The sequence below is a fragment of the Bombina bombina genome, chromosome 6 (genome assembly GCF_027579735.1).
Source record: "Bombina bombina isolate aBomBom1 chromosome 6, aBomBom1.pri, whole genome shotgun sequence".
Taxonomy (NCBI): domain Eukaryota; kingdom Metazoa; phylum Chordata; class Amphibia; order Anura; family Bombinatoridae; genus Bombina; species Bombina bombina.
In genome coordinates this window covers 506,887,785-506,907,278 of record NC_069504.1, presented here as the reverse complement: position 1 = coordinate 506,907,278, position 19,494 = coordinate 506,887,785, and the positions used below count along the sequence as shown (strand labels likewise).

Here is a 19,494-nt window from a genome sequence, read left to right as displayed (position 1 = left end):
GGCTCTTTGCCATTTCCTGTTGGGGAAGAGAATATCCCACAAGTAAGGATGACGCCGTGGACCGGACACACCTATGTTGGAGAAAATAAAATATATACCACCAGTTGTGCTCTAAAGCCTTTTCACAGCATTATATGTGTTGTATACATTACAGGGCCCAAGCAACTAAAACTCACTGTAATATTAGAAAAACCCAACAACAACAACAGAAACAAAAAAACATAAGTTTAAATATTATGCATATATAAAATTATTTACTTTTATTATTCATTTTGCTTCCTTTTCCTATATTTTAAATGGTATTTTTTTCCCAAAGCCCCCAGAGAATCTGTAGTGTATCCTTGAGGACAGTAAGTAGTGACTATATAATGTGTTGGGGTTTTTAAATCTACACCTACCTGGCCACAGCAGAAGAAAATTAAAAGAAAATATGAAAAAGCTTTTCAAGGGTTATGTCCCAGGATTGCTCTAAAACAATGTATATTTAGCTAACAATGTTATAGGTTAAAAGATAATAAAATGTTATATTCTTCTGCAATACAACGTACACTATGTATATATAGTGTCCCTTTAATGGCTTACATATAATAGGCAACTGCATACTCATACCAAAATTGTGATAAACATTTTGATGTGTCTGAAAGATTCTGGGAGCCATGGTTTCTAACAAATTGCTTCTGGCTCCTAATTGTTTAGATTACTGATAACCCAATATAAAATCCTTCCGTGGTTTAAGTGACAGATATATGTCAAAGCATATATAGCCTATAAGTAGATGAGAGGCACCTTACTAGCGGTTTGAGTGCCTATAAGCAGAAATTAACAGGTACGATCAAACTTAAAAAGATTCCCCTTCAATACTTATTTTTCTTAGTGAAAAATAAACTTCATTTCAGAAGAATACACCTATCAAATGTGTGTGATTACATATGCACATGATTTTTTTCTTTGTTAGCAAGTGTCTGACTATACACAGATGTGTGAATGGAAATAACTGAGCGTTTTATCGCTGTAATCAGTCTGTCTCTTTTATGCGGCCTGCTTGATGACTGAAGGAAAAAAAAAATGTATATTACACACACAGATATGTATACACACATCAGTAGAGAAATAGTGTGCCTTGCCACAAACACACAAAATACCAACACGATTACTCACATTTACTTGGCTTACATTGTAAAATTACAGACCCTTCTTAAAGGATGGGTTTTTTTTGTAAAAATATGTAAAATATTTTATACAAAAAAAATATATATATTGAAGTTTTGTTGGTATCAATATAGTGCACCATACATTGAATCTTCGAAAATGTAACCTTTCAAGAACTTAGTATTATCCCACATGTAGTGAGGTAAAGTAACTTTCACAAAATGGTTATTCGAAATCAAATCGAACATTAACATTACTTGAAAAGTAATAAACAGAAAAAAAAAATGATAATGCCCTGAAAATGCCCTGCTTCCCACCTTGACTGTAAAAATGTGCTACTGTTCAAGTTTAAAAGATAATGAATTACAATTTGCTTAACATGTTTTTTTTTGTATCTTCTCTGTATGTAAGTAGAGCATCATTAATGGGAAAAGGAAAATATAGATATGAGATTGAGACATGACAGTATTTAGTCTGATGTGCCACAAAAAGATGTGCATGATGAAATACATAAGAACTCATATTCCTAGTTCCTAAATATTAAGGCTAAATCTTGTTAACAAATGTGTAGGGCATATTCTCTCTGGGATGCACACATACACATCACAGTCACTTATGCACCATGTCAACGGTAAGTAGGGGAGGGTGAAGGAATTGTAAGCACAACTGAACTACTGGGGGCCAAGGGCTAGGTGGGGACCTTCTGATCCCAGGGAATGTAGGTCTAGCGACAGTCATCCCTCTTCTCACATTTGATTAGAATAGCCATAGTTTGGTGTGGCTGAGTACTGAGGCTCATTCTGCATCACGGCACCTTGGGCAGCTCCAAGGGCTGCATTTTGTGCTGCTTGCTGCACATGAGGATTTTTCCATGCACCCGTAGTCCATTCCTCCTGGGCTTTGCTCATGCTGCCACCTGCTCCCCGGTAAAACTTGTGTACCTATGGGAACAAACATTACCAATCAGAAGATTCACATACCTAGGTGTTCATACCAATTAATTATAAAACCACTATATTTGTATTTAAGCCATTTGTGTTTATCATTCTAGTTAGCATGAACCATCCATCCAGTGGTGTCACCTTACAGCAATCACTTATGTTACTCAGCCGCTAGACATGAATGTTTATACAATACCTTCATTCTTCCTCCCTTGATCCCCACAGTTAACTAGTCACATTATTCACCATCCAGTAATCTGTTATCTTCAGTCTGAGCACTTTATCCAACATTCCCTTTCTTTAAAACCATTGTAACAACTAGGGCAGTGATTTTTAACCTTTTTTTTGCCGTGGCACACTTTTTAACATTAAAAAATCCTGTGGCACACCACCATCCAAAAATTTTAAAAAAATCACGCATTGTAGCCTAATACAGCATATATATATATATACACGTACACACAAACACACACATACTGCATGTATTGTGCTGTTATGCCATGCCTCCTACAAACTACCCCTGCACTGGGAGTAAAAAACAAGCAAAGTTTAAAAAATATGTCACACTGTTGTCAGTCTGCTGTGGCACACCTGAGGATCTCTCACGGCACACTAGTGTGCCACGGCACACTGGTTGAAAAACACTGAACGAGGGTCATACCCAAGCACGGATCTCCAGCAATGTTACATTACCTTAGATAGGGCAACAAAGGAGAAGACAGCAACAGCTGTAAACATGATGGTGGGGATCAACATCACTACTGCAGATCCAACATTAGTACCAAAGAAACTAATTGTTGCAATCCATCCACTTTGAGGGAAAAAAGGAAAACAAAATAGAGAAATTAGAAAGCAAGGACAAAAGAGCATTCAGAGAAAGTTGTGCTTGACGCATGGCAAGATAGATTTTATCATATATATATATATATATATATATATATATATATATATATATATATATATATATAGATATATATAGATATATATATATATATATATATAGATAGATAGATAGAGTCAGATATCAGGTAATTCTAGGATTACCCAGATAAAAACAAAATTTATGCTTACCTGATAAATTCATTTCTCCTGTAGTGTGGTCAGTCCACGGGTCATCATTACTTCTGGGATATTATCTCCTCCCCTACAGGAAGTGCAAGAGGATTCACCCAGCAGAGCTGCTATATAGCTCCTCCCCTCTACGTCACCTCCAGTCATTCGACCAAAGGACCAACGAGAAAGGAGAAGCCCAAGGGTGTAGTGGTGACTGGAGTATAATCCAAAAATTTTTTAAGCCTGCCATAAAAAACAGGGCGGGCCGTGGACTGACCACACTACAGGAGAAATGAATTTATCAGGTAAGCATAAATTTTGTTTTCTCCTGTTAAGTGTGGTCAGTCCACGGGTCATCATTACTTCTGGGATACCAATACCAAAGCTAAAGTACACGGATGACGGGAGGGACAGGCAGGCTCTTTATACGGAGGGAACCACTGTCTGAAGAACCTTTCTCCCAAAAACAGCCTCCGAAGAAGCAAAAGTGTCAAATTTGTAAAATTTGGAAAAAGTATGAAGAGAAGACCAAGTTGCAGCCTTGCAAATCTGTTCAACAGAAGCCTCATTCTTAAAGGCCCAAGTGGAAGCCACAGCTCTAGTAGAATGAGCTGTAATTCTCTCAGGAGGCTGCTGTCCAGCAGTCTCATAGGCTAATCGTATTATGCTACGAAGCCAAAAAGAGAGAGAGGTAGCCGAAGCTTTTTGACCTCTCCTCTGACCAGAATAAACGACAAACAGGGAAGACGTTTGACGAAAATCCTTAGTTGCCTGTAGATAAAATTTCAGGGCACGGACTACATCTAGATTGTGTAGCAGACGTTCCTTCTTCGAGGAAGGATTAGGACACAAGGATGGAACAACAATCTCTTGATTGATATTCCTGTTAGTGACCACCTTAGGTAGGAACCCAGGTTTAGTACGCAGAACTACCTTGTCTGAATGAAAAATCAGATAAGGAGAATCACAATGTAAGGCAGATAACTCAGAACTCTTCGAGCCGAGGAAATAGCCATTAAAAACAGAACTTTCCAAGATAACAACTTGATATCAATGGAATGAAGGGGTTCAAACGGAACACCCTGCAAAACATTAAGAACTAAGTTCAAACTCCATGGCGGAGCAACAGTTTTAAACACAGGCTTGATCCTAGCTAAAGCCTGACAAAAAGCTTGAACGTCCGGAACTTCTGACAGACGTTTGTGTAAAAGAATGGACAGAGCTGAAATCTGTCCCTTTAAAGAACTAGCGGATAACCCCTTTTCTAAACCTTCTTGTAGAAAAGACAATATCCTTGGAATCCTAACCCTACTCCATGAGTAACTCTTGGATTCGCACCAATATAAGTATTTACGCCATATTTTATGGTAAATCCTTCTGGTAACAGGCTTCCTAGCCTGTATTAAGGTATCAATAACTGGCTCAGAAAAACCACGTTTTGATAAAATCAAGCGTTCAATTTCCAAGCTTGATGTTTGAATGGACCCTGGATCAGAAGGTCCTGTTTCAGAGGTAGAGACCAAGGCGGACAGGATGACATGTCCACTAGATCTGCATACCAAGTCCTGCGTGGCCATGCAGGTGCTATTAGAATCACTGATGCTCTCTCCTGTTTGATTCTGGCAATCAATCGAGGAAGCATCGGGAAGGATGGAAACGCATAAGCCATCCTGAAGGTCCAAGGTGCTGTCAAAGCATCTATCAGAACCGCTCCCGGATCCCTGGATCTGGACCCGTAGCGAGAAAGCTTGGCGTTCTGACGAGACGCCATGAGATCTATCTCTGGTTTGCCCCAACGTCGAAGTATCTGGGCAAAGACCTCCGGATGAAGTTCCCACTCCCCCGGATGAAAAGTCTGACGACTTAAGAAATCCGCCTCCCAGTTCTCCACTCCCGGGATGTGGATTGCAGACAGGTGGCAAGAGTGAGACTCTGCCCAGCGAATTATCTTTGATACTTCCATCATTGCTAGGGAGCTTCTTGTCCCTCCCTGATGGTTGATGTAAGCTACAGTCGTGATGTTGTCCGACTGAAACCTGATGAACCCCCGAGTTGTTAACTGGGGCCAAGCCAGAAGGGCATTGAGAACTGCTCTCAATTCCAGAATGTTTATTGGAAGGAGACTCTCCTCCTGATTCCATAGTCCCTGAGCCTTCAGAGAATTCCAGACAGCGCCCCAACCTAGTAGGCTGGCGTCTGTTGTTACAATTGTCCAGTCTGGTCTGCTGAATGGCATCCCCCTGGACAGGTGTGGCCGATAAAGCCACCATAGAAGAGAATTTCTGGTCTCTTGATTCAGATTCAGAGTGGGGGACAAATCTGAGTAATCCCCATTCCACTGACTTAGCATGCACAATTGCAGCGGTCTGAGATGTAGGCGTGCAAACGGTACTACGTCCATTGCCGCTACCATTAAGCCGATCACCTCCATGCATTGAGCTACTGACGAGTGTTGAATGGAATGAAGGACCCGGCATGCATTTTGAAGCTTTGTTAACCTGTCTTCTGTCAGGTAAATTTTCATTTCTACAGAATCTATCAGAGTCCCCAAGAAGGGAACTCTTGTGAGTGGAAAGAGAGAACTCTTCTTTTCGTTCACCTTCCATCCATGCGACCTTAGAAATGCCAGTACTAACTCTGTATGAGACTTGGCAGTTTGAAAGCTTGAAGCTTGTATCAGAATGTCGTCTAGGTACGGAGCTACTGAAATTCCTCGCGGTCTTAGTACCGCCAGAAGAGTACCCAGAACCTTTGTGAAGATTCTTGGAGCTGTAGCCAATCCGAATGGAAGAGCTACAAACTGGTAATGCTTGTCTAGAAAGGCAAACCTTAGATACCGGTAATGATTTCTGTGAATCGGTATGTGAAGGTAAGCATCCTTTAAATCCACTGTGGTCATGTACTGACCCTCTTGGATCATGGGCAAAATTGTTCGAATCGTTTCCATTTTGAACGATGGAACTCTTAGGAATTTGTTTAGGATCTTTAAATCCAAGATTGGCCTGAAAGTTCCCTCTTTTTTGGGAACTACAAACAGATTTGAGTAAAACCCTTGTCCTTGTTCCGACCGCGGAACTGGATGGATCACTCCCATTAATAAAAGATCTTGTACGCAGCGTAGGAACGCTTCTTTCTTTATTTGGTTTGTTGACAACCTTGACAGATGAAATCTCCCTCTTGGGGGAGAGGATTTGAAGTCCAGGAGGTATCCCTGAGATATGATCTCTAACGCCCAGGGATCCTGAACATCTCTTGCCCAAGCCTGGGCGAAGAGAGAAAGTCTGCCCCCTACTAGATCCGGTCCCGGATCGGGGGCCCTCGATTCATGCTGTCTTAGGGGCAGCAGCAGGTTTCCTGGCCTGCTTGCCCTTGTTCCAGGACTGGTTAGGCTTCCAGCCTTGTCTGTAGCGAGCAACAGCTCCTTCCTGTTTTGGGGCAGAGGAAGTTGATGCTGTTCCTGTTTTAAAATTACGAAAGGAACGAAAATTAGACTGTCTAGCCCTAGGTTTGGCTTTGTCCTGAGGCAGGGCGTGACCTTTACCTCCTGTAATGTCAGCGATAATCTCCTTCAAACCGGGCCCGAATAAGGTCTGCCCTTTGAAAGGTATATTAAGCAATTTAGATTTAGAAGTAACATCAGCTGACCAGGATTTTAGCCACAGCGCTCTGCGTGCCTGAATGGCAAATCCGGAATTCTTAGCCGTAAGTTTAGTTAAATGTACTACGGCATCTGAAATAAATGAGTTAGCCAACTTAAGGGTTCTAAGTTTGAGTGTAATCTCATCTAGTGTAGATGATTCAAGTGTCTCTTCCAGAGACTCAAACCAAAATGCTGCTGCAGCCGTGACAGGCGCAATACATGCAAGAGGTTGCAATATAAAACCTTGTTGAACAAACATCTTCTTAAGGTAACCCTCTAACTTTTTATCCATTGGATCTGAAAAGGCACAGCTATCCTCCACCGGGATAGTGGTACGCTTAGCTAAAGTAGAAACTGCTCCCTCCACCTTAGGGACCGTTTGCCATAAGTCCCGTGTGGTGGCGTCTATTGGAAACATTTTTCTAAATATCGGAGGAGGTGAGAACGGCACACCGGGCCTATCCCACTCCTTAGTAACAATTTCAGTAAGTCTCTTAGGTATAGGAAAAACATCAGTACTCGCCGGTACCGCAAAATATTTATCCAACCTACACATTTTCTCTGGTATTGCAACTGTGTTACAATCATTCAGAGCCGCTAACACCTCCCCTAGTAATACACGGAGGTTTTCCAGCTTAAATTTAAAATTTGAAATATCTGAATCCAATCTGTTTGGATCAGAACCGTCACCCACAGAATGAAGTTCTCCGTCCTCATGTTCTGCCGCCTGTGACGCAGTGTCTGACATGGCCCTAATATTATCAGCGCACTCTGTTCTCACCCCAGAGTGATCACGCTTGCCTCTAAGTTCTGGTAATTTAGCCAAAACTTCAGTCATAACAGTAGCCATATCCTGTAATGTGATTTAAAATGGCCTCCCAGATGTACTCGGCGCTACAATATCACGCACCTCCCGAGCGGGAGATGCAGGTACTGACACGTGAGGCGAGTTAGTCGGCATAACTCTACCCTCGTTGTCTGGTGAAATATGTTCAATTTGTACAGATTGACTTTTATTTAAAGTAGCATCAATACAGTTAGTACATAAATTTCTATTGGGCTCCACTTTGGCATTAGCACATATAGTACATGTATCTTCCTCTGAATCAGACATGTTTAACACACTAGCAATTAACTAGCAACTTGGAAATGCTTTTTCAAGTAATTTACAATAATATGAAAACGAACTGTGCCTATAAGAAGCACAGAAAAAATTATGACAGTTGGAAATAATTAAGTTATAGCATCAAAACTTTGTAAGAAATATACAATTTTAGCAAAGGATTGTTCCCATTAGCAAAGGCTAACTAACCCTGGCAGCAAAAAAAAAATTACACAAATAAACGTTTTTTATCACAGTCAACTACACTCTTCACAGCTCTGCTGTGATGATTACCTCCCTCAAAAAAGACTTTGAAGATCCCTGAGTTCTGTAGAGCTGAACCGGATCATGCAGGAAGAAAATGAACCTCTGACTGAGTTTTTTGATGCGTAGTAAAAGCGCCAAAAATGGCCCCTCCCCCTCACACATAACAGTGAGAGAGATCAGTGAACTGCTTTAAATTAAACCAAACTATTGCCAAGTGGAAAAAATAGTGCCCAAAATATTTTTTCACCCAGTACCTCAGAGAAATAAACGTTTTTACATGCCAGCAAAAAAAACGTTTAACCTAAATAAATTAATTGTTATAAAAAACCTATTGCAAGTCCCTGCAAAATAGGTTAAATCTATGCATACAGTATAAATCCAGTGAAGTACCATTCCCCAGAATACTGAAGTGTAAAATATACATACTTGACAGCCTGATACCAGCTACATCTACTGCATTTAAGGCCGAGTTTACATTATAACGGTATGGCAGGATTTTCTCATCAATTCCATGTCAGAAAATAACAAAGCTGCTACATACCTCTTTGCAGATTAATCTGCCCGCTGTCCCCTGATCTGAAGTTTACCTCTCCTCAGATGGCCGAGAAACAGCAATATGATCTTAACTACTCCGGCTAAAATCATAGAAAAAAAGATTCTTCTTCAAATTCTACCAGAGAATGAATAACACACTCCGGTGCTATTATAAAATAACAAAACTTTTGATTGAAGGTAATAAACTAATTAAATCACCACAGTCCTCTCACACATCCTATCTATTCGTTGGGTGCAAGAGAATGACTGGGGGTGACGTAGAGGGGAGGAGCTATATAGCAGCTCTGCTGGGTGAATCCTCTTGCACTTCCTGTAGGGGAGGAGATAATATCCCAGAAGTAATGATGACCCGTGGACTGACCACACTTAACAGGAGAAACTGACATTACCCAGCGGCTGTGGGTTAAGCCCAATGTAAGATGATACATTGGGTTTTACCCAGGTAATCCAAGGGTAATCCTAGGATTACCCAAACACTTCTGGATAAAGCTAATCACAGCAATATATTTGTCCTTTGAAGACAATAGTTCTTGCAAATCACCGCATAAAACAAATTATGTTTACCTGATAATTTCATTTCCATCTGTGGGAGGAGACTCCACTGCTTCATACATTGCTTGTGGGAATTAAGAATCTGGCCACCAGGAGGAGGCAAAGACACCCCAGCCAAAGGCTTAAATACCTCCCCCACTCCCCTCATCCCCCAGTCATTCTGCCAAGGGAACAAGAAACAGTAGGATAAATATCAGGGTCTAAATGGTGCCAGAAGAATAATAAATTTAGGTCCGCCCATCAAAGCAAATGGACAGGAGCAGTGGACTCTCCTCCCACAGATGGAAATTAAATTATCAGGTAAGCATAATTTATGTTTTCCATCTTAATGGGAGGAGAGTCCACTGCTTCAATCATTATTTGTGTGAACAAATACCCAAGCTCTAGAGGACACTGAATGAACAAAAAACTGGAGGGTAAAAGGAGGCGGACCCTATACTAAGGGCACCACAGCCTGCAGAACCTTTCTCCCAAAAACAGCTTCCGCAGAAGCAAAAACATCAGATTTGTAATTTTTTTGTAGAAGTATGTAAGGAAGACCAAGAAGCCGCCTTACAAATCTACTCCACAGCAGCCTCGTTCTTAAAGGCTCAGGAAGAGGCCACAGCCCTAGTAGAGTGAGCCGTAATCTTTTGAGGAGGCTTATGTCCCACTGTCTCATAGGCCAAACGGATAATGCTCCTCAACCAAAAAGACAGTGCAGTGGAAGAGGCCCTCTGCCCCCTACGCTTCCCTGAATACACCACAAAAAAGTACAAAGTCTGTCTGAAATCCTTTGTGGCCTGAAAGTAAAACTTCAAGGCATGAACCACGTCCAGATTATGAAGTAACCTTTCCTTAGGCGAAGAAGGGTTAGGACACAAAAAAGGAAATCTCATGATTGATATTACGATCCGACACCACCTTGGGAAGAAATCCCAACCCAGTGCGAAGCAGAGTCTTATCAGCGTGAAAAACCAGGTAAGGGGGCTCATATTGCAAGGCCGCTAACTCAAAGACTCTGCGAGCAGATGCAATAGCCAGAAGAAACAGAAACTTCCAGGAAAGATTCTTAATGTCAAGCGCATGCGCAGGCTCAAACTGAGTCCTCTGCAAAACCTTAAGAACCAAGTTCAAGCTCCAAGGAGGAGCAGAAGGTCTAAATACCGGTCTGATTCTGGACAAAGCCTGAACAAAGGACTGAATATCAGGAAGCTCCGCTAGCTTCTTGTGCAACAGAACCGATAAAACCGAAATCTGTCCCTGCGGCAAGGCCCTTATCCAGACCATCTTGAAGAAAAGAATCCTGGATACCCTAATCTTGTGCCAGGGATATCCACGTTCCTCAAACCAGGATAAATAGGTCCTCCACATCTTATGATAGATGCGACGAGTGACCAGTTTCCTGGCCTGAATGAGAGTATCAATCACTCTCTCCGAGAACCCTCTCTTGGCCTTTCCAGGGATATTAACCCTTGATTCTATACAAAAAAAGGAGACACACTGTGACCCTGTCTTCTTCTTGCGTTATCATATGTGTATAAATGAAACAATCTTACCAGAATCTATGCCACGGAACAGAAACACGGCCCTTCAAGTGCGACAGGCTATTAGCATCGCTCCTGACATGGACTTGAGGGTATAAAAGCAGACAGTGAAACTCGTCAATGCAGATTGCTTAAGGAGCTGTTAATCATGAGTCGGGATGGTTTCACACAAAGACTCTCCCTGCATCTCCGGACTCAAACTTTCACCCATGCTCTTACTGAGAGGCTGACAAGACTACTTAAAACTCCAGTCCCATTTCGAAGAGTACTACCCTCCATAAGAGACTACTCCAATCTTCCGACACTTCTCTGCCAACCTCCTGTGACGAAAGGCAAAGAATAACTCGTATACTTCTTCTTGGGAATTGTAACCTTCAAAACTCACTTGCTGTATGGTTCTACATTGTTTGGGGTGAAGAATATTAAATTATTAGACGTTAATTGGGAATAATCTGATAAAGCACATTCAAGATGGAGGGTGAAAACATAAGTCTTAAGAAATCGATATTTAATATTGAAAATAGGAAGAGTTACTTTGACAAGGTGTTTTCAACAACAGGAAATGTGCTCCCAGAGATATGAAAAGCTTATTTAATCAGATGGAGAAACTTCTTTTGACTGATCTACGTTTAATGTGGGATCAAGTGACCTTTGAGCATTACATTGATGTTGAAAGAATACCTAGAGGGTTACGTATAAAGAAATTTCCATCGTATGATTTGGAGGATGAGGAGTTAGAGCAGGAATGGAAGAATGCTTTAACAACTTGCTCATTAACGCTGTTGAATATTCTGGCTAGAAGCAAGTCTAATAAAAGAGATGCTCTGAAGGAAAAAATCATGAGCACAAAATCAGATTTGAAAATGTTCAAAACAGATGAGAACTATCATGGTTCAAAGATTGGTATGAAATTAAGAATTAAGAAATCTGATAATGAACTTGCAGCTCAGAAGAGCCAGAAATTCAACAGGGACTTGGAGGATTACCTGAACAACAAGGTGTATGATTGGTCAAGGTTCATCAGGAAGCCAAGGCGATTTCATAATAATAAGAAGAATGGAGATGAATCTGACAAAGAAAAAAGTAATAAAAAAGAGAAAACAAGCAAAGCAGCTCCTAAATCTATCTTAAAAAGTAAAACTACGAAGCATGTGGGCTTTTCTTCAACAGAGGGCGACACATCAGATCCAGATACTGGAAGTGTATCTTCTGTCTCTCTCTCTTCTCTTCCTTCTTTTTCCTTACAGGATTCGTCTGATAGTGATTCGGAGGAAGAACAACTGGCAGCACAAGCGAAGAATAAGAACACCTTCATCCCTTTAGGAGGAAAAAAACCCGTAGAGCAGGGAGAAGAAAAACAAAGAAAATCAAAGAGGGCATAGAAGAAGGATTAGGTTTGACTGTTATTAATTTGTCGGACTTTGAGCTTAATAAGGACCATCTGAGTGTTCTATCCAAAGGACTTAGGTTTGCACCCACAAATGTTTTTTCACCTTTTAAAACACTAATTGATATAAATAAATTAGTCAGAAAATTGGCATTAAAAAGGTTTTTTCATCTTAATAAGAGTGTGGATGATGATGTGAGGGAACCATTGCTTCCTGTGGAATATGATGAAATGATTGGTTATTTTGACTTCAAGGATAGTTGTACTTTGGAACAACTTAGAGATTTGGATGATAAAGATTGCTTTTTAAGTGATGAGAAATGTCCCAAACCCGCAAGAAAAAAGTCAGATTTTTACCCTACTAGTTTTAGAGGTTCTTGTTTGAATGTGTTTCATAAAAGAGTAGAACAGGAAATTATAGAATTGGGAGAAGTGAATAAGACCAAAGGTTTTAATCATAATCTTTCTATTAAAGAGAGAAAAGCACTGAATGAATTACAGGATAACAACGACATTGTCATCAGGTCTTCGGACAAGGGTGGCAATGTTGTTGTTATGAAAAAGGATGAATATTTTAAGGAGGCAGCAAGACAACTACAAGATACTGCCACGTATAGGAGTTTAATGCATAATCCCATTCATGAATTTGATCACAAGATGAGGAGATTGCTTCAGCAAGCGGTGGCCTTGCAGATTTTGACTGAGGACGAGGTTGATAACCTTATTCCTGAGCACCCAGTTGTACCCATTTTCCATTTTTTACCCAAAATACACAAGGACCCCAAAAAACCACCGGGGAGGCCTATCATTTCGGGGATTGGCTCACTTTTTGAGCCACTCTCTGAATGGATAGATAGCATATTACAACCTTTGGTAAAAAATCTGAGCAGTTATCTCAGGGTTTCGGGGCACCTGTTGTCTATCTTGAACAATGTTAAGTGGAAAAATGGGTACAGCTGGGTTGTTATTGATGCAACAGCACTTTATTCAAGCATACCCCATGCTTTAGGTATAACAGCTATAAAATTCTTTTTAGACAGAGACACCAATTTTTCTGTGGAGTTAAAATTGTTTCTCTGTGATGTGGTTGAGTTCCTATTACAGCATCATTTTTCCATGTTTGATAACACATTATTTGCAGGTTTGTGGTACAGCGATGGGGGCCAAGTTTGCCCCCTCATTTGCAAATTTATATGTTGGGTGGTGGGAGCTCAGACACATTTATGGAGAAACAAATCCCTTTTGCTTCAACATTATACAATATAACAGGTTTATAGATGATCTGATTTTTATTGTAGAAGATCCCTTTGAATTTGAATCTTTTCTGGAATATGTCAACAATAATGAATTGGGGTTGAAATTCACAGGAGAGCTAAGGAATGATAAGATCAATTTTCTGGACTTGGAATTGACAGGCTCAGCTACACAGGGTTTAATTGTAACTGACACTTTTAGGAAATCTACTGCGGGCAATACAATTCTGCACACGATTTCTTGTCACCCGATGCATCTGATCAGGTCAATTCCGAGAAGCCAATTGCTAAGATTAAAAAGAAACACTAACTCTGAAATATGTTTTGAAACACAAGATGGGAAACTGATTAACAGACTTAAACATAGGGGCTATGATGAATCTAGAATGTTGCAGGATTTCCAGGAGATTAAAAAGATGGACCCTAAAGTCAAAAAGAAGAAGGAAAGGAATTGGAATGTTGGGGGGGTTAAACAACCTGTTGTTTTCTCCACTGAATATTCAATTCAGTTCAGACAAATCTGTGATATCATCAAAAGGAACCTAGATGTTTTAAAAAGTGATGACACTCTATCACCTGTGATAGAAAACATTAGGTTTGTCTCAAAAAAACCACCAACTTTGGCAAATAAGTTGTCTCCAAGCCTGGTCTCTCGGAAAGGTACGTGTACTGGAACTGATTGGCTAAAGAAAAAAAGGCACTTTTAAGTGTGGAGTTAGCAACTGTGGTACACGTGAGTACATCTCGAAGGGTGAATCTTTCAGAAGTACTACAACAGGAAAAGAATATAAGATTAACCATTATGGAAATTGTAGCACAGAGTACGTGGTGTATCTCTTGGAGTGCACAATTTGCCATGAACAGTACGTTGGTCAAACGACTCGCAGCCTGAGGACGAGAATAGGAGAGCACAAGAGGGACATTAAGAACTATAATAAGGACTCTGGAGTGGCAAGGCACTTTAATTGTTTTCACTTTTTAAATAAATCTGCAATAGGAGTGAAAATAACAGAATTTATGCTTACCTGATAAATTACTTTCTCCAACGGTGTGTCCGGTCCACGGCGTCATCCTTACTTGTGGGATATTCTCTTCCCCAACAGGAAATGGCAAAGAGCCCAGCAAAGCTGGTCATATGATCCCTCCTAGGCTCCGCCTACCCCAGTCATTCGTCCGACGTACAGGAGGAAATATGCATAGGAGAAACCATATGATACCGTGGTGACTGTAGTTAGAGAAAATAATTCATCAGACCTGATTAAAAAAACCAGGGCGGGCCGTGGACCGGACACACCGTTGGAGAAAGTAATTTATCCGGTAAGCATAAATTCTGTTTTCTCCAACATAGGTGTGTCCGGTCCACGGCGTCATCCTTACTTGTGGGAACCAATACCAAAGCTTTAGGACACGGATGAAGGGAGGGAGCAAATCAGGTCACCTAAATGGAAGGCACCACGGCTTGCAAAACCTTTCTCCCAAAAATAGCCTCTGAAGAAGCAAAAGTATCAAATTTGTAAAATTTGGCAAAAGTGTGCATTGAAGACCAAGTCGCTGCCTTACATATCTGGTCAACAGAAGCCTCGTTCTTGAAGGCCCATGTGGAAGCCACAGCCCTAGTGGAGTGAGCTGTGATTCTTTCAGGAGGCTGCCGTCCGGCAGTCTCATAAGCCAAACGGATAATGCTTTTAAGCCAAAAAGAAAGAGAAGTAGAAGTTGCTTTTTGACCTCTCCTTTTACCAGAATAAACAACAAACAAAGAAGAAGTTTGTCTGAAATCTTTAGTGGCCTCTAAATAGAATTTTAGAGCACGGACTACGTCCAAATTGTGTAACAAACGTTCCTTCTTTGAAACTGGATTCGGGCACAAAGAAGGTACAACTATCTCCTGGTTAATATTCTTGTTGGAAACAACTTTCGGAAGAAAACCAGGCTTAGTACGCAAAACCACCTTATCTGCATGGAACACCAGATAGGGCGGAGAACACTGCAGAGCAGATAACTCTGAAACTCTTCTAGCAGAAGAAATTGCTACCAAAAACAAAACTTTCCAAGATAATAACTTAATATCTACGGAATGTAAGGGTTCAAACGGAACCCCTTGAAGAACTGAAAGAACTAGATTGAGACTCCAGGGAGGAGTCAAAGGTCTGTAAACAGGCTTGATTCTAACCAGAGCCTGAACAAACGCCTGAACGTCTGGCACAGCTGCCAGCCTTTTGTGAAGTAAAACAGATAACGCAGAAATCTGTCCCTTCAGAGAACTTGCAGATAATCCCTTCTCCAAACCCTCTTGTAGAAAGGATAAAATCCTAGGAATTTTTATCTTGTTCCATGGGAATCCTTTAGATTCACACCAATAGATATATTTTTTCCATATCTTATGGTAAATTTTTCTAGTTACAGGCTTTCTAGCCTGAATAAGAGTATCTATTACAGAATCTGAAAACCCACGCTTTGATAAAATCAAGCGTTCAATCTCCAAGCAGTCAGTTGGAGAGAAACCAGATTCGGACGTTCGAATGGACCTTGAACAAGAAGGTCCTGTCTCAAAGGTAGCTTCCATGGTGGAGCCGATGACATATTCACCAGGTCTGCATACCAAGTCCTGCGTGGCCACGCAGGAGCTATCAAGATCACCGAAGCCCTCTCCTGGTTGATCCTGGCTACCAGCCGGGGAATGAGAGGAAACGGTGGGAAAACATAAGCTAGGTTGAAGGTCCAAGGTGCTACTAGTGCATCTACTAGAGTCGCCTTGGGATCCCTGGATCTGGACCCGTAACAAGGAACCTTGAAGTTCTGACGAGACGCCATCAGATCCATGTCTGGAATGCCCCATAATTTAGTTATTTGGGCAAAGATTTCCGGGTGGAGTTCCCACTCCCCCGGATGGAATGTCTGACGACTCAGAAAATCCGCTTCCCAATTTTCCACTCCTGGGATGTGGATTGCAGACAAGTGGCAGGAGTAATCCTCCGCCCATTGAATTATCTTGGTCACTTCCTCCATCGCCAGGGAACTCCTTGTTCCCCCCTGATGGTTGATATAAGCAACTGTCGTCATGTTGTCTGATTGAAACCTTATGAATTTGGCCTTTGCTAGATGAGGCCAAGCTTTGAGAGCATTGAATATCGCTCTCAGTTCCAGAATGTTTATCGGGAGAAGAGATTCTTCCCGAGACCATAGACCCTGAGCTTTCAGGGGTTCCCTGACCGCGCCCCAGCCCACCAGACTGGCGTCGGTCGTGACAATGACCCACTCTGGTCTGCGGAAGCTCATTCCCTGTGACAGATTGTCCAGGATTAGCCACCAACGGAGTGAATCTCTGGTCCTTTGATCTACTTGAATCGTCGGAGACAAGTCTGTATAATCCCCATTCCACTGTCTGAGCATGCACAGTTGTAATGGTCTTAGATGAATTCGTGCAAAAGGAACTATGTCCATTGCTGCAACCATCAATCCTATTACTTCCATGCACTGCGCTATGGAAGGACGAAGAACAGAATGAAGAACTTGACAAGATCTTAGAAGTTTTGATTTTCTGACCTCTGTCAGAAAAATTCTCATTTCTAAGGAGTCTATTATTGTTCCCAAGAAGGGAGCTCTTGTTGACGGGGAAAGAGAACTTTTTTCTATGTTTACTTTCCATCCGTGAGATCTGAGATGCTTTTGACAGAGACGCTTGAATCAGGATGTCGTCCAAGTACGGTACTACTGCAATGCCCCTTGGTCTTAGAACCGCTAGAAGGGACCCTAGTACCTTTGTGAAAATTCTCGGAGCAGTGGCTAATCCGAATGGAAGTGCCACAAACTGGTAATGCTTGTCCAGAAAAGCGAACCTTAGGAACTGATGATGTTCCTTGTGGATAGGAATATGGAGGTACGCATCCTTTAAATCCACCGTGGTCATGAATTGACCTTCCTGGATGGTAGGAAGGATCGTTCGAATGGTTTCCATTTTGAACGATGGAACCCTGAGAAATTTGTTTAGGATCTTGAGATCTAGAATTGGTCTGAACGTTCCCTCTTTTTTGGGAACTATGAACAGGTTGGAGTAAAACCCCATCCCTTGTTCTCTTATTGGAACTGGATGAATTACTCCCATCCTTAACAGGTCTTCTACACAATGTAAGAATGCCTGTCTTTTTATTTGGTTTGAAGATAATTGAGACCTGTGGAACCTTCCCCTTGGGGGTAGTTCCTTGAATTCCAGGAGATAACCTTGAGAAACTATTTCTAGTGCCCAAGGATCCTGAACATCTCTTGCCCAGGCCTGAGCAAAGAGAGAAAGTCTGCCCCACACCAGATCCGGTCCCGGATCGGGGGCCATCCCTTCATGCTGTTTTGGTAGCAGTGGCAGGCTTCTTGGCCTGCTTACCCTTGTTCCAGCCTTGCATCGGTCTCCAGGCTGGTTTGGGTTGAGAAGAATTACCCTCTTGCTTAGAGGATGTAGAAGTAGAGGCTGGTCCGTTTCTGCGAAAGGGACGAAAATTAGGCTTATTTCTAGCCTTAAAAGACCTATCCTGAGGAAGGGCGTGGCCCTTTCCTCCGGTGATGTCTGAAATAATCTCTTTCAAATCAGGCCCAAACAGTGTTTTGCCCTTGAAAGGGATGTTAAGCAATTTTGTCTTGGAAGACACATCCGCTGACCAAGACTTCAGCCAGAGCACTCTGCGCGCCACGATAGCAAACCCTGAATTTTTCGCCGCTAATCTCGCTAATTGCAAAGCGGCATCTAGAATAAAAGAGTTAGCCAATTTAAGTGCATGAACTCTGTCCATAACCTCCTCATACGAAGATTCTTTATCGAGCGACTTTTCTAGTTCTTCGAACCAGAAACACGCTGCCGTAGTGACAGGAACAATGCATGAAATTGGTTGAAGAAGGTAACCTTGCTGAACAAACATTTTTTTAAGCAAACCCTCTAATTTTTTATCCATAGGATCTTTAAAAGCACAACTATCTTCTATGGGAATAGTAGTGCGTTTGTTTAGAGTAGAGACCGCCCCCTCGACCTTAGGGACTGTCTGCCATAAGTCCTTTCTGGGGTCGACTATAGGAAATAATTTCTTAAATATAGGGGGAGGCACAAAAGGTATGCCGGGCCTTTCCCATTCCTTGTTTACTATATCCGCCACCCGCTTGGGTATAGGAAAAACATCGGGGGGCACCGGAACCTCTAGGAACTTGTCCATCTTACATAATTTCTCTGGAATGACCAAATTGTCACAATCATCCAGAGTAGATAATACCTCCTTAAGCAGTGCGCAGAGATGTTCTAATTTAAATGTTACAACATCAGGTTGAGCTTGTTGAGAAATTTTCCCTGAATCTGAAATTTCTCCATCAGACAAAACCTCCCTCCTGGCCCCTTCAGATTGGTGTGAGGGTATGTCAGAAGCGTTATCATCAGCGTCCTCTTGCTCTTCAGTGTTTAAAACAGAGCAATCGCGCTTTCTTTGATAAGTAGGCATTTTAGATAAAATATTTGCAATAGAATTATCCATAACAGCCGTTAATTGTTGCATAGTAATAAGTATTGGCGCACTAGATGTACTAGGGGCCTCTTGTGTGGGCAAAACTGGTGTAGACACAGAAGGGGGTGATGAAGTACCATGCTTACTCCCCTCATCTGAAGAATCATCTTGGGCACTATTATTATCTGTGGCATCATTGTCCCTACTTTGTTTGGACACCATGTCACAATTAACACATATATTTAAATGGGGAGACACATTGGCTTTCATACATATAGAACATCGTTTATCTGATGGTTCAGACATGTTAAACAGGCTTAAATTTGTCAACAAAGCACAAAAAACGTTTTAAAATAAAACCGTTACTGTCACTTTAAATTTTAAACAGAACACACTTTATTACTGAATATGCGAAAAAGTATGAAGCAATTGTTCAAAATTTCACCACAGTGTCTTAAAGCCTTAAAAGTATTGCACACCAAATTTGAAAGCTTTAACCCTTAAAATAACGGAACCGGAGCCGTTTTTACATTTAACCCCTATACAGTCCCAGGAATCTGCTTTGCTGAGACCCAACCAAGCCCAGTGGGGAATA

General features: G+C 41.5%; 1 protein-coding gene across 2 annotated transcripts in view; it reads right to left on the bottom strand.

Annotated features, from left to right (window-relative positions):
• Positions 1 to 234: 234 nt before the first annotated feature.
• Positions 235 to 19,494, bottom strand: part of SCAMP5 (secretory carrier membrane protein 5) — a 113,215-nt gene continuing 93,955 nt past the window's right edge. For both annotated transcript variants that reach the window (XM_053717389.1, XM_053717388.1), the window contains exons 6-7: positions 2,784 to 2,901; positions 235 to 2,090 (exon numbers count right to left, since the gene is read on the bottom strand). In XM_053717389.1, coding sequence (XP_053573364.1) covers positions 1,896 to 2,090; positions 2,784 to 2,901 — 313 coding nt within the window. In that variant the 3' untranslated portion in view covers positions 235 to 1,895. The remainder of the gene's footprint in view (positions 2,091 to 2,783; positions 2,902 to 19,494) is intronic.